The sequence below is a fragment of the Sinocyclocheilus grahami genome, unplaced genomic scaffold, assembly GCF_001515645.1.
Source record: "Sinocyclocheilus grahami isolate Dianchi unplaced genomic scaffold, SAMN03320097.WGS_v1.1 scaffold20.1, whole genome shotgun sequence".
NCBI lineage: Eukaryota > Metazoa > Chordata > Actinopteri > Cypriniformes > Cyprinidae > Sinocyclocheilus > Sinocyclocheilus grahami.
Genome location: NW_015505199.1, coordinates 2,552,186 through 2,567,477, shown reverse-complemented (window position 1 = coordinate 2,567,477; position 15,292 = coordinate 2,552,186). Strand labels below are relative to the sequence as shown.

General features: G+C 37.4%; 1 protein-coding gene across 1 annotated transcript in view; it reads right to left on the bottom strand.

Moving 5' to 3' along the window:
- Positions 1 to 15,292, bottom strand: part of LOC107556337 (protein diaphanous homolog 3-like) — a 215,796-nt gene that overhangs the window by 186,149 nt on the left and 14,355 nt on the right. Inside the window, exons 6-8 of the mRNA XM_016239434.1 lie at positions 13,775 to 13,879; positions 5,537 to 5,836; positions 1,667 to 1,781 (exon numbers count right to left, since the gene is read on the bottom strand). Coding sequence (XP_016094920.1) covers positions 1,667 to 1,781; positions 5,537 to 5,836; positions 13,775 to 13,879 — 520 coding nt within the window. The remainder of the gene's footprint in view (positions 1 to 1,666; positions 1,782 to 5,536; positions 5,837 to 13,774; positions 13,880 to 15,292) is intronic.

Genomic DNA, 15,292 nt, shown 5'->3' with positions numbered 1-15,292 from the left:
ACTATCTATATGTACTGTAGAGTCTCTCTGACACATTGTTCGACTTTGGTCGTCTCAGTTGAAGTGATTTAGAATGACATTACTCAGAATAAAAAGAAACATGCTTAGTTCAAAGCCTTCTCTAACAACAAAAAACACTCCAAAGTATCCAGTAGTAAGTTTGAGGGAAACTCATTAAAAAGCTTCTCACTTAAGTTCAAAAGAAAGAAAAGTAAATGGATGGATAAAATAGCTTAGAAGAAAGTAACGAGGTGGAAAGTCACAATGAGGAAGATGAACTTTGTTTACCTGATGGAGTTGAGGATGATGCATGGTCGCATAATTAAAGTATGATTTGCCAGCATGTAAAATATCTGCCTCACACACACATTATAATTTAAATAATCTGACAACCTTGTAAAACACACTTTCACCATTTGCCCTATTGAAGCTAGACATCATAAACTGTGTGCATAATTCAAGGTTCGGTCGCATAACATCATCCCTGTGGGTTCTGAGACAGGCGGAAGACAGAATGAGATATCTGCATACAGAGCTAGGTAGTGACAGGTAGACAATGCTGATATGAATAATTGAAAGAAAAAGAAAAGAAAAAAAACAAAGCAACATGCCGGAGCAGTTCAAAACAAGCTAAATGTGAATAAATCATCAGTAGGGGAAGAGCGAGAGAGAGAGAGGGATCTTAATGATCTTGTGGCTGTTATGTTTAAATGACTAAATCCAAAACCTTGTTCTAGGTGCAAAACTAATTTCTGGTGTGCCTAACTCCCTTCCCTTTATTTAGTGTCTGTGTGTGGGTAGCGGTACAGAAACCCAATAGTAACAGCAGCAGGCAACGGTCCTGTCAAAGTGTTGGAGGGAATATCAAAAATAAAATCGTTTCTGACATCAGTTTGCGAGTCAGTGTCTAAAGCCCACATAGTTCAGTCAAGGACGGTTACAAGTCTGACTGATGAAGGTAGAACATTTTGAAAGCTGATTCTTGGGCAAAAACTGAATATTTCCAAATCGAAGGGTGTTCATTATATGCCTGTACTTTCCACACAGCCTCAATAGCACAAAAAAGCACACAGAAAACCGCATGGGGAAAAAATATATATCCAACACAAACTACGACAGAAATTTCCTCAAATACATTTGAATACCTCAAGAAAATAGAACTACCAACATAAAACATTCATAAACTTGAGCTTAAAACGGAAAACGTCATGAATTGTTAAAATTATGATGATATCGATGGAGTTCTTTATTTGCAGTTAGGTTCTAATATAGTTTTGTGCTGCCCCATTCTTCAATATCAGCTTTTTTGTAAAGCTGTTTTATATTATGAAACATTAACTAAACAATATGAGCTGAAATGAGCCACATAAAGTCTGAAGGTCAGACTAAAGTGAAAGCGTCAGCATTTTGTTTCTAACGGTGCACTTGTTTAGAAAGATATGCAGAGCAACAGGTGCTACACATAGCCAGGAAAAATTCAAGGTTAGCTTCTCTTATGTTTTGAAGCAATAGTTTCTGTCCTCCTTATTACTTCACAATGGCTAGGAAGCCCAAGGTTCTAAAAAATAAAAGTGCTGAGACTGCTGACCCTCTAAGAAATGTTGATTATGCTACTGCAGAACAGTATTTATGCAGTGACTACACAGAAGCATTAACATTGACTGACCAGCTCTCTGTGTGCTGAAGGTGATGGCGAGCCTGGTCAGCAGGTCCTCATTCTCGTAACGGTCCTCTTTGGCGATGACCCAAAAACAGTTCTCGGACATCTCCTGGGGTGAGATCTGGGCAGAAACAGAAAACAAAGAAAGAAAAAAAAATGTATCATGGCCTGACATCATCATGACACATCATGGGAGGTCAGGATGCTGGAGTTGCTAGGCAACGTGAGGCATCCAAACAGTGAGGTGGTTTATGAAAAAGTAAAGAGGAAACCTATTCAAATATTCATACTGTGTTCTATCGCTGGTCTTTATTTTGTTCTCCTACATGTCAGTGTGTGTGACATCTGAATGCAGCCCTGGAGAGGCTCATTCTCAGTCGTCTCAGTACATGAATACACAGGGCCGAGATCTCCAGTCACACATCACCACACACGGGCCACACACACACGCACGCACGCCTAAAACACCCATGAAGCACTGCACTGAGGGAGCACAAACTGGTGATCATCATTCAGGGGGAAAAAAGCAATGAAAAGACAAAAGTAAAGGAGGAAACAAAAACAAAATAGTGAAAAATGAATGGCAAAAACAAATATTAAAGAAAAGTAGTACAGAAGAAAATAAAAAGAAAGGAGGAAACAAAATGAAATGAAAGTAGTAACAAAAGGAAGGAACGAAGAAAGTAAAGAAACAAAAAAAGTATAAAAGAGGAAACAAAAACTAAATTAAAGGGATACTACATCCAAAAATGAAAATTCTGTCATCATTTACTCACCCTCATGTTGTTACTGTTTCTTTCTTCTGCTTGACACAAAAGAAGATCATTTGAAGAACGTGGATAACCATTGACTTCCATAGTACTTTTTCCCATACTATGGAAGTCATTGGCTACAGTCAACTGTTTGTTACCCAGATTCTTCAAAAAATATATTCTTTTATGCTCAACAGAAGAAACTTATAGAGGTTTAGCATGACATAAGGATGAGTAAATGACCATTTAAATTTTTGTTTCATTCATGATAAGACAAAGAAAAGACTACAAACAGTATCTTAATGCTGTTCTAAGATCTAATCTGGAAGTTAGAAAGAAAGCCATGGTAACATTGGGGGAGAGCAGAGCATTGTGGAATGATCAGTTTAATGGAGTCTTCTTGTTGAGATAAAGACTGAAAGGGTAATCAATGAGACCGGCTGTGCTAATGAACAGACCTCACACTCCTGCCAAATATCTGAGCCAATAACAGCTCTTCAAATCTGCTCCAGGAGGACATGTACAAAGAAATCAAACGCTCAGTAACTGACTGAACTTAAGCCTGAAGAGTAGCCTCTTAGTGGAAGTGATTAACCCATGTGCCCAACCACGTGTCTGATTAAGCGAACAGACGTTCTGCTACGTTCTTCCCCTCTGACGGGCACAGGATGGAATGTTTCCCATGGTGCACCAGTTGTAAGCCTGGGCGATAAAACGGTATCGATATTTATCGACGGTACACCTTCTTGGATAACGATATAAAAAATATTCGATATAGTGCACGATATAGGCACGTGTTATGAGTGACGCAGACAGCAAACACAAACACATGCTGAATTGAGTGCTGTGCCTGCCTGTGATGGGGAGATTGTGAATTAAAAAAATTAATTAGTCGAATTTAAAATAAACATTTGCATTTGAATGTTAGGAGTGCGTCAGGGAGCGTACAGTGGCACACGAGACGCGGTGATAATGATGTAAGTGACGTTGTTGCATTTGAATGTTTTGTTAGTCTAGCCCACGAGACGCGCCGCTGCTGTGTTATGCAGAGGTTTAGCATGACATAAGGATGAGTAAATGACCATTTAAATTTTTGTTTCATTCATGATAAGACAAAGAAAAGACTACAAACAGTATCTTAATGCTGTTCTAAGATCTAATCTGGAAGTTAGAAAGAAAGCCATGGTAACATTGGGGGAGAGCAGAGCATTGTGGAATGATCAGTTTAATGGAGTCTTCTTGTTGAGATAAAGACTGAAAGGGTAATCAGTGAGACCGGCTGTGCTAATGAACAGACCTCACACTCCTGCCAAATATCTGAGCCAATAACAGCTCTTCAAATCTGCTCCAGGAGGACATGTACAAAGAAATCAAACGCTCAGTAACTGACTGAACTTAAGCCTGAAGAGTAGCCTCTTAGTGGAAGTGATTAACCCATGTGCCCAACCACGTGTCTGATTAAGCGAACATGTGCTGCTACGTTCTTCCCCTCTGACGGGCACAGGATGGAATGTTTCCCATGGTGCACCAGTTGTAAGCCTGGGCGATAAAACGGTATCGATATTTATCGACGGTACACCTTCTTGGATAACGATATAAAAAATATTCGATATAGTGCACGATATAGGCACGTGTTATGAGTGACGCAGACAGCAAACACAAACACATGCTGAATTGAGTGCTGTGCCTGCCTGTGATGGGGAGATTGTGAATTAAAAAAATTAATTAGTCGAATTTAAAATAAACATTTGCATTTGAATGTTAGGAGTGCGTCAGGGAGCGTACAGTGGCACACGAGACGCGGTGATAATGATGTAAGTGACGTTGTTGCATTTGAATGTTTTGTTAGTCTAGCCCACGAGACGCGCCGCTGCTGTGTTATGCATTCAAAATATTAGAGAAATACAGAAGCTCAATGCGGAGAAGATTAGGTAAAAAACCAAAACCAAGCCATTTATGATGGACAAATATGACTGCTGCACTCGCGTCTCACACAAGAGATGTAGCCATGCAAATTTAAAACAGTTTAAACTTTTAGAAAACACGTAGTGAATTTGTGGAGTTTTATTCCTTTTCACTGTCTCTCTTATGTTTTTAAATCCAATCTGCATGATGGGCGATTTGGCTCTTTGTATTAAGCAATGCATAAATACATGATGCTGTTTTGTTCATAATTGTTTATGCAATTTACGAAATTATATTTGATTTATATCAGTTAATTTAGAGGTAATACAGGTTTTTTTAATAGACATTTATTTCCTTGCGTTGACAATTTAAATGCGCTGCATTATTTTGCTCATTGCGCCCTCCTGTGGCCTCAGGAGACAAGCCAAAAGTTTCATTAAGACCTATTTAATCTGCATATAAAACATTAGAAATTAGATATTTGTTTAATTTTTATTGTGTGTTTGACAGTTAAAACAAAAAATATGTTGTTTGTCTCAATAAATTGGTTTAATTTAAAAATGCAGTGGTTAAATTAAAAAAAAAAAAAATTATATTGCCCTTTATTTTTAAAAAGGTTATAAAAAATGTCAATAATTATCGATACCGAATGATATGAAACATTATATCGTTGATAAATTTTTTAGCTATATCGCCCAGCCCTAACCAGTTGTCTTGTCTTTGGCTTCCTGAGCTGCAAAGCTCTTGTTAATGAATATTAAAAATCTTCGGTCAAGAGCCATGAATATTGTATGGCGTCAGTTTCTCAAGCAGCTGTTCAAAAAAAGTCCTTTTAATGGCTAATTACAAACAGGTTTTGGATGAAATGTAGCATATGGTGGGTTCTTTAAAAACATCTGTATGATGGTGGCAAAAAGGACAGAGATTAAATATTAATCTTAATCTTATAAACTAACACAACTCGAAAGACATCGTCTTGCAACATCTGCCGAGAAACCAGAGCAGCCAGTCATACAGTAAAGTGTGATCCTTCACAATAGAGCAACATTTGCTTTAATGACGCTTGGCAGGAAAGTTTTCTTCGGTTACTTCACAAACATCTGTCCTTTTATGCTACTGTCGCCACCACATTTGAGCACCACAGGAGGATTCTGTCCCGTAAGGGTTTAAGTGAAGTTAAAGACTAAAGAAAAGTTATTTACGGTACAGAAAATGTTACCTTGGACCAATTGAGGCGCTTAATGGAAGTCTCTGGCTTGAATTCCTTCTTGGGTTTGAGACCGAAAGGCAGTATGAGTTGGATTGTGGAGGATGTCAGCACGCCCAGCCCCAGAGGAGGAGGAGGTGGAGGCATCCCGGGCATGGAGGCACAGCCTGGTGGAAGTGGTGGAGGTGGCGGAGCTGGAGCTCCAGGAACAGGTGGAGGAAGAGGTGGGGCAGGGGGACATAAGGAAGAGGCAGTTGAAGACAAGGCCGGTACAGACTGCACTGACGTTAACACCACTGGAACTGCTCCGAACTATGAAAACAAGAGACAAAAAGGAACAAACAGCAGATACATGCTCCATATTAATTCAGTTCTTGTTTCTAAAATGACTTTAAAACAAATGCTACTGTTCAAAAACTTGGGCTAGTAAGATTTGCTTTTTTGAAATATTGTTACAACTTAAAATAACCATTTTCTATTTTAATATATTTTCAAATGTAATTTATTCCTGTGATGGCAAAGCTAAATTTTAGGCACCCATTATTCCAGTCTTCAGTGTCACATTATCCAAAATATTTTCACAAAATATTTTTGTGAAAACCATGATTGTTTTACAGCAGTGGTCACCAACCTTTTCAAGCCCAAGATCCCTGACCTCTGCCTTTATGAAAGACAAGATCTACCTATTGATGAATTGATTGAAAAAGATTGTACTTCCAATTTGAGGCCTTTTATTTAGTATTTTAATTAGTGATGCACCGATCATGATTATTCATTGGCGATTCAGTTTATTTTTATTTATTTTTTAAGGACATTTATTTATTGGTCATTTGCTCTATAACAAGCAAACTGGCCTTAAAAATAACATCAGCGATTCAGCGTTTCTTTGGTTACCGCTGTAAACAAAGCAGCGCTGCACTTAAAAATACCACTTTATATAGAGGCAAGAGGAGAAGAAAATGCCATTGCTATTCGAAACTTTTCTGAAGACGAAACTTTTTCCCTTCAGTGATACATTCATATAACCCCTCACCCCCAATTCAGTATTTATATTTTCTTGCTGTATTTCATGAACAGTGAGCTGCATGATGTATTTTTCTTTATCACTGTCTCAGTAGCTCCCGAAAATAACAGAAAAATAAGTACAAAAAAAATACAGTAAAAAGAATGGAGAAGTGTAATGTATTTTTGTACTTATTTTTCTGATGTATTTCGGAGCTACTGGAACAGTGATAAAGATCTACCAGTCGATAGTGATTCGTGATCAATGGGTTGGCAACCACTGTTTTACAGGATAAATAGAAAGTTCAAAAAGAACAGCATTTATTTGATATAAAAATATTTTGTAAAATTATAAACGTCTATCACTTTTAATCAGCCTCATGCATTTTTGCTGAATAAAAGTTTTTTGTTTTTTAAATTTACTGACCCCACACCTTTGAACAGTATTTGAGTAACACTTCACAATAAGGTTCAGCTCAGTTTAAGACGTTAATGCAGTAAGTATTATGAACTAACAATGAACAATAATTTTATTAACACATGAATTAATGCAAATTGTAGTTTTAAATTAACATTAACACTAAAATGATAAATACTATAAAAAAAACATTGTTCATTGTTTATTCATGATACCTAAAATGAATGTTAATAAATGTAACCATGAACAGCTAACCATTTACAATAAATATAATGAAAAAAAATAATACAAATTAAAATTAACCACACTGTAGGAAAGTGAAAGGAGAAAATGAAAGGAAAGCAGTAGGGGGGAAAAAATAACAAAAAAGGTCAAGATGACAATGAATGCAAATAAAAGGGACTTGGGAGTGGATTTGTGCTAATATTTTAGCCCCTGTGCTAACATACGGACCATTAATCTATTTATGCTTCTAAAAACAAGTTTGAATCCTGCTGGCCCAGTAGCAGTGCACTTCTGCGTGACGGCATGATGCAGTGGTGAAGGTTCAGGGTAAGTAAAAAGAAAGTTTCCAGGTCTGATCGCTGTAAGAATCCATAACCAGTTGCATCATTGAGCAAAGTCCTTAAACCCTATGCAACTTCAGAGGAATCATACCTGCAATAAGCTCATGGCATTCTCATGACAATATCAGAAAGCAAATAAAAATAAAAGATCCTATGAGGTGTAAGGTTACATTTGTGTACAGCAGAGACATACAGTACCTGTCCTTCCAGATTTACTCAGGCAGATGAGTAAATATAAAAGATTAATAAGACCATAACCCTTTTCTCCCTCAAAACACCTCTACCTCAAACCTCCATCAAACATTTAAAGAAAACAAGTATGATACATTACACTCTGGTGTATTCACACTATTCATCCTGACTGGCAAACAGCTACAAGAGGTTGTATATCAGAAAGCAAATAAAAATAAAAGATCCTATGAGGTGTAAGGTTTCATTTGTGTACAGCAGAGACATACAGTACCTGTCCTTCCAGATTTACTCAGGCAGATGAGTAAATATAAAAGATTAATAAGACCATAACCCTTTTCTCCCTCAAAACACCTCTACCTCAAACCTCCATCAAACATTTAAAGAAAACAAGTATGATACATTACTCTGGTGTATTCACACTATTCATCCTGACTGGCAAACAGCTACAAGAGGTTGTGGGGGGTGGAGGGATGGTGGATTTATTGAACAAGTAGGTGTGCTCTAATTCACACTGCGTGCATGCCAGCCTCTAGATAATTCAAGGCTAAGAGTCAGCATGACTGAGAATTGTAGAGAATCGACTGGGTGATTACATTTTGCGTTGCTGCAAACGATCGCACCCCAAAAAGATGGATCAGCTTAACTGCCTGCACTCCAAACTTTCACTTCGCTCATTGGCCACCATTATTTAAGAATTGATCTGCTCTATCGACGATAGCCCGGTGAGCCAAAAAGCAATTGATCAAACAAACTGTTCAGTTGATGCCCTATTTGTCATGTCAGTGTGAGGGGTTTGGGATCCCTTAAAAAAAAAAAAGGAAAAAACAACAACGAAGAGTCTTGAGTCTGAGGACAGAGTGGAGAAGAGGGGTAAAGACATAAAGCAATGTGAGCCAGAAAGTAAGGAAAACACAGAGAAACTTCCATGTGCAGTAGTGCCACAGCTTTCATTGTAATAGAGCAGGTTAATTTAATTTATATATAAAGTCCAATAATATACAACTATTACCAATAAATGACTGATATTATAAATCAATGTTACAGTGTTAAAAAGATAAACACTAAAAACTCTGATATGTGGTTGTAAAGGGAAAATGCACTTCAAGATTTTTTGCCATTATCTATTGTTATCCTTTTACATTTGTGTGACATGCTGCTCTAATAATCTTAAAATATGCAGAAGAAATTAAATATTCAGAATTGGCTCATAAAAACCAAATAGCCGATACTTTACTAATTTCGTGCCAATACATTATAAATCATTATAAATAACAAAAATCATTACACAAAAAATAATAATAATAATAATAATAATAATAATTATAATGTATAATAATAATGTGAACAGGGTCTTCAGGAAACAGAAGACTAAGAAAAATTCAGGCCCAGACAGTGTTTCACCTGCCTGTCTAAAAATCTGTGCTGACCAACTGGCCCCCACCTTTACACAGATCTTCAACAGATCACTGGAGCTGTGTGAAGTTCATCATTGAGCAAAGTCCTTAAACCCTATGCAACTTCAGAGGAATCATACCTGCAATAAGCTCATGGCATTCTCATGACAATATCAGAAAGCAAATAAAAATAAAAGATCCTATGAGGTGTAAGGTTACATTTGTGTACAGCAGAGACATACAGTACCTGTCCTTCCAGATTTACTCAGGCAGATGAGTAAATATAAAAGATTAATAAGACCATAACCCTTTTCTCCCTCAAAACACCTCTACCTCAAACCTCCATCAAACATTTAAAGAAAACAAGTATGATACATTACTCTGGTGTATTCACACTATTCATCCTGACTGGCAAACAGCTACAAGAGGTTGTAGGGGGTGGAGGGATGGTGGATTTATTGAACAAGTAGGTGTGCTCTAATTCACACTGCGTGCATGCCAGCCTCTAGATAATTCAAGGCTAAGAGTCAGCATGACTGAGAATTGTAGAGAATCGACTGGGTGATTACATTTTGCGTTGCTGCAAACGATCGCACCCCAAAAAGATGGATCAGCTTAACTGCCTGCACTCCAAACTTTCACTTCGCTCATTGGCCACCATTATTTAAGAATTGATCTGCTCTATCGACGATAGCCCGGTGAGCCAAAAAGCAATTGATCAAACAAACTGTTCAGTTGATGCCCTATTTGTCATGTCAGTGTGAGGGGTTTGGGATCCCTTAAAAAAAAAAAAGGAAAAAACAACAACGAAGAGTCTTGAGTCTGAGGACAGAGTGGAGAAGAGGGGTAAAGACATAAAGCAATGTGAGCCAGAAAGTAAGGAAAACACAGAGAAACTTCCATGTGCAGTAGTGCCACAGCTTTCATTGTAATAGAGCAGGTTAATTTAATTTATATATAAAGTCCAATAATATACAACTATTACCAATAAATGACTGATATTATAAATCAATGTTACAGTGTTAAAAAGATAAACACTAAAAACTCTGATATGTGGTTGTAAAGGGAAAATGCACTTCAAGATTTTTTGCCATTATCTATTGTTATCCTTTTACATTTGTGTGACATGCTGCTCTAATAATCTTAAAATATGCAGAAGAAATTAAATATTCAGAATTGGCTCATAAAAACCAAATAGCCGATACTTTACTAATTTCGTGCCAATACATTATAAATCATTATAAATAACAAAAATCATTACACAAAAAATAATAATAATAATAATAATAATAATAATTATAATGTATAATAATAATGTGAACAGGGTCTTCAGGAAACAGAAGACTAAGAAAAATTCAGGCCCAGACGGTGTTTCACCTGCCTGTCTAAAAATCTGTGCTGACCAACTGGCCCCCACCTTTACACAGATCTTCAACAGATCACTGGAGCTGTGTGAAGTTCCCTGCTGCTTCAAACGCTCCACTATCATTCCGGTCCCCAAAAAAACCAAAATCAATGGACTTAACAAATATACAGACCTGTCGCTCACACGTCTGTGGTCATGAAGTCATTTGAAAGACTAGTCCTGGCCTACCTGAAGGACATTACTGGACCCTTTCTGGAGACGTGTCTGCTTACAGACAGGAGGTTAAAGAGCTAGCTGTCTGGTGCAGTTATCACAACCTGGAGCTGAACACGCTCAAAACAGTGGAGATGATAGTGGACTTCAGGAGAAACCCCCTGCACTCCCCCCACTCACCATTATGAACAGCTTCCTGGGCACCACCATCTCTCAGGACCTGAAGTGGGACATTCACATTGACTATTGTGAAAAAGGCCATGCAGTTATAACAACCTGGAGCTGAACACGCTCAAAACAGTGGAGATGATAGTGGACTTCAGGAGAAACCCCCTGCACTCCCCCCACTCACCATTATGAACAGCTTCCTGGGCACCACCATCTCTCAGGACCTGAAGTGGGACATTCACATTGACTATTGTGAAAAATGCCAAGCAGAGGCTGTATTTCCTTTGCCAGCTGAGGAGCTGCTGAAACAGTTCTACTCGGCCATCACTGAGTCTGTGAGTCTGTCCTGTGTATCCATACATCATCCATAACTGTCTGGTTTGACTCAGCAACCAAATCAGACATCAAGAGACTACAACGGACAGTCAGGACTGCTGAGAGGATTATTGGTTCCCCCTGCCCAACCTCCAAGATCTTTACACTTCCAGAGTAAGGAAAAGGGCTAAGAAAATCACTCTGGACTAGAGGTCTTCTTGGGTCCTAAAATCTGTACCCGACCCAAATCGACCCGAATCACCCAATCACCCCATGAAATTAGACCCCGAGTCCGACGGCTTTTAATGTCGAACCCGACTGGAATCGAACGTAAACAGCATTGACGTGTGTACAGCCTGCAGCCCTGCAGTCCGTCAGGAAAAATCCCGGTGTCCTGCTGATTGATTTGGCCGCTTCTCCATTACTTTGATTTATTTAACATTTATTCAATTTATTATTAGGCTACTTTATATTAGTGCCTGCCTGATGGATACAAGTTATTTCTGAGCTCGGCTTTCAATTGTGACCAGTGGATTTGAAAAATAAACGTGATGGTTAGATAAAAATCGATAGCCTAATAATTCATGGATTCGCTAGTGTTGTCTGCAACCTGATCTCCAGCGAAAGGCTTCTGCACACCAAATTTAAAAAAAGCCCTGCATGAACACGCAGCATAATGAAGCGAGTGGATTTTCCTGATGGATCTCATATCTATAAGATGATTTCTGTGTGTGAGGTTACAAACGTATGCTTCTTTTCTATGTGCATTCCTCACTTAACATGAAAGTGAAAACACTCGGGATAGTTTAAAAGAATTCGGGTCTAGTCGGGTCCATTTGGAAAAAGCATGTTTATTTTAAATTAGCCCGAGACTCGAGGCCACTAATACCGAACCCGACCCATGTCCAAAGTACTCGTCGAAGTTTTGGACCCGAACCCGCTCGGGTCTCGGGTCGAACCTCGGGTTCTCAGATCCAAGTGGACCCGTGAAGACCTCTACACTGGACCCCTCACACCCATCCCACTCTCTTTTCAAACTGTTGCCTGTTACCGGCGCTACAGAGCACCGACCACCAGAACAGCCAGGCATAAGAACAGATTTTTCCCGGAGGCCATATCCAGCCAACAATTAAGAAGTTCACAACTACACACTGTCCATCATAACTGACATTTTATACATAGTATCTGGAAACTGTATACTGTAAACTACATAAACGGTACACTTGTAAATAACATATCTGTACATTGATTTAAACCATTATATTTTTTTCTCTATATTTCTATTTCTACATATAGTGCATTATTTATTTTTCTTTTTTTCTTGTATTAGTGTTATTTCATCTTTACTGTGTAATTCTATGTATGTCTGCACTATCATGTATGTTTGCACTATGTGTGTACTTTCTTCTGCACTGGAAGCTCTTGTTGCCAAGTCAAATTTCTTGTGTGTGTAAACATAATTGGTAATAAAGCTCCTTCTGATTCTGAGCCCATCTTTAAGGCAAGTACCAGATATAGGTGTAATATCATAAAATATTTGAGCAAAGAACATTATCAAATATTCTAACATTATCATTGACTTCAGTTTAGGTGCTTTCAAAACAACTCCCGTTATAATCAATGAAGCTATCTACACTGTGAAATAATCTTACTTACATCATATATACATCTGCACTGTGTTGTTTTATGATGAGAGAATTTGCAAGAGTGCAGAATTCAGTCTGCGAGTTTGCACCGATCAAAACTCCAGCGTTTCTCTGATTTGTCACTGCATTCATAAGCTCAACAGATTTGTGTGCGATTGGTTATAAAACACAATGCTGCAAAAACGCATAAAAAGAAATATGACCCAAGATGAGTAGATCTAAATGTAATTCCGCAAACGACACTTTTCATTTCATTTTCAATTTCTTCATGACAACCATAATTTATTTGAACTGTGCAAGGGCAGTCGAGTGATGTCCTTTACTCTATGGGACCTATTCATTCTCCTAATATAATGAACTGAATAACAGGCTAGTAGGTAAAAAACACATTTTAGACTAAATTATTCAGTGCATCTTGGACTTGTAGAATCTGGCAGGTTTGATTAGAATGTTATCATCCAGTAAGTGTCTAGAAGTCATCCTGGCTGGTATAGCTGTATTTAACGACTTTTGAGGTCCACACTGATTCCTTTGCTCCGCTAACCCAGTCGTCATCAGCTGAAAAAACCCTTCTCTGTTTGTTGGCTAGCTAGAACATGATGGCGGTGCAAATGGATTTTTAAACACTAATCACATTTTAGCTTTTTTTTTATTGAAACACCGGGCACTGATTACTTCTAGCAGGACGCAGGAAAAAGCTCCCAATTTAATTGAAATAATTACTTATACTGGTCAGCCTTCTTTGGTGTCGTGATCTTCAATTCTCATAATTTTATGTCAACTAACCAAACAGTCAGTCTCGAACACCGAAACAAAGCAATATCAGAAAGAAAAATAATTAAACACAGAGAATCCAGAAAGGGAGACCGAAATAAAACAGTGAGAATAGAAAGAAAGGAATCCCAGCAGCAATGCCATCAAAAACAGTGACAGAAGTGGTCAAAATAAAGAAGAAAAGAAGCATAGGTACCTGGTTTCTATAGGACTGAATTTCAGCTTCCAGCTCATTGATCTTCTCCTCCTTCTTCAACAACTGGGCTTGAGCTTCCTGTCTGCCCAGGAACTCCTCATCAAGCTGGAGAGCAAAACCATATCAACAGAGATGACCAAAAAGAAAAAAAAAAAAAACATCCTAATATTTTTACTGATGTTTTGAACACTGGTCCAATGTGATCTTCTGTTAGTATTATGTACTAAGGCTGAGCACTAATTACTGAAATAAAAAGATAATTGCACTAGTATGAAACAAATACAAATCATAAATTCAATTAAGCAGGGTTTCTGCAGGATTTTTAAGCTCAAATTTAAGATTTTAAGACCTTTTCTAAGACCTGCACAAATAAAATTAATACCATATGAGCAGGGTAGGGCAATGTTTATAGTAACATATTAAACTGTAAAATGACTGTAAAAAGCATGATTTACAGTTTAGATACAAGTTCTCACAAAAACAGTTTTATAAAATGATACACTACACATTTCAGCCTTTAAACCATTTTTAATAAAATGGATGAGTCAAAAGTATTATTATATTAATTTAAACAATTATCATCAATAAATTAGGACCGCATTTCTACTAGGACCCTAATTTTTTGTGACAGCGCCATCAGCCAATTCTATTCCAACAGAGGAGACCTGATTCAAACATCATAATTGCACTAGTATGAAACAAATACAAATCATAAATTCAATTAAGCAGGGTTTCTGCAGGATTTTTAAGCTCAAATTTAAGATTTTAAGACCTTTTCTAAGACCTGCACAAATAAAATTAATACCATATGAGCAGGGTAGGGCAATGTTTATAGTAACATATTAAACTGTAAAATGACTGTAAAAAGCATGATTTACAGTTTAGATACAAGTTCTCACAAAAACAGTTTTATAAAATGATACACTACACATTTCAGCCTTTAAACCATTTTTAATAAAATGGATGAGTCAAAAGTATTATTATATTAATTTAAACAATTATCATCAATAAATTAGGACCGCATTTCTACTAGGACCCTAATTTTTTGTGACAGCGCCATCAGCCAATTCTATTCCAACAGAGGAGACCTGATTCAAACATCAAACAAACAGATGCAAAGACTAGATCCATGGAAACTATTCATTTTTATGCTACCATCTTATTTTTAATAGCATGAATTTGAATAGCTAGCGTGAATTTGAGTGTTCGAGGGGGTGTCAACAACCTCCATTTAGCCTTAGGTGTGCAAAACAGTTCACTGTGCTGCTGGATGTTGTAAACTAGTATTTGTATTCAAATTATTTTACATTTATTAATGTACTAATAAACACTAATTTGTGCCGCAATTTTTTTTACTGTTTACTGCACTTTGTTAAGTGGGTTACACATCAGACGTGAAGTGCTGCGGCTAATGAACAAGTCTCGCAAAGACACAAGTCTTTCTTTCTAATTTAAAACCTAAAAACAATATATAATGTATATATACAGTGGGTACGGAAAGTATTCAGACCCCCTTAA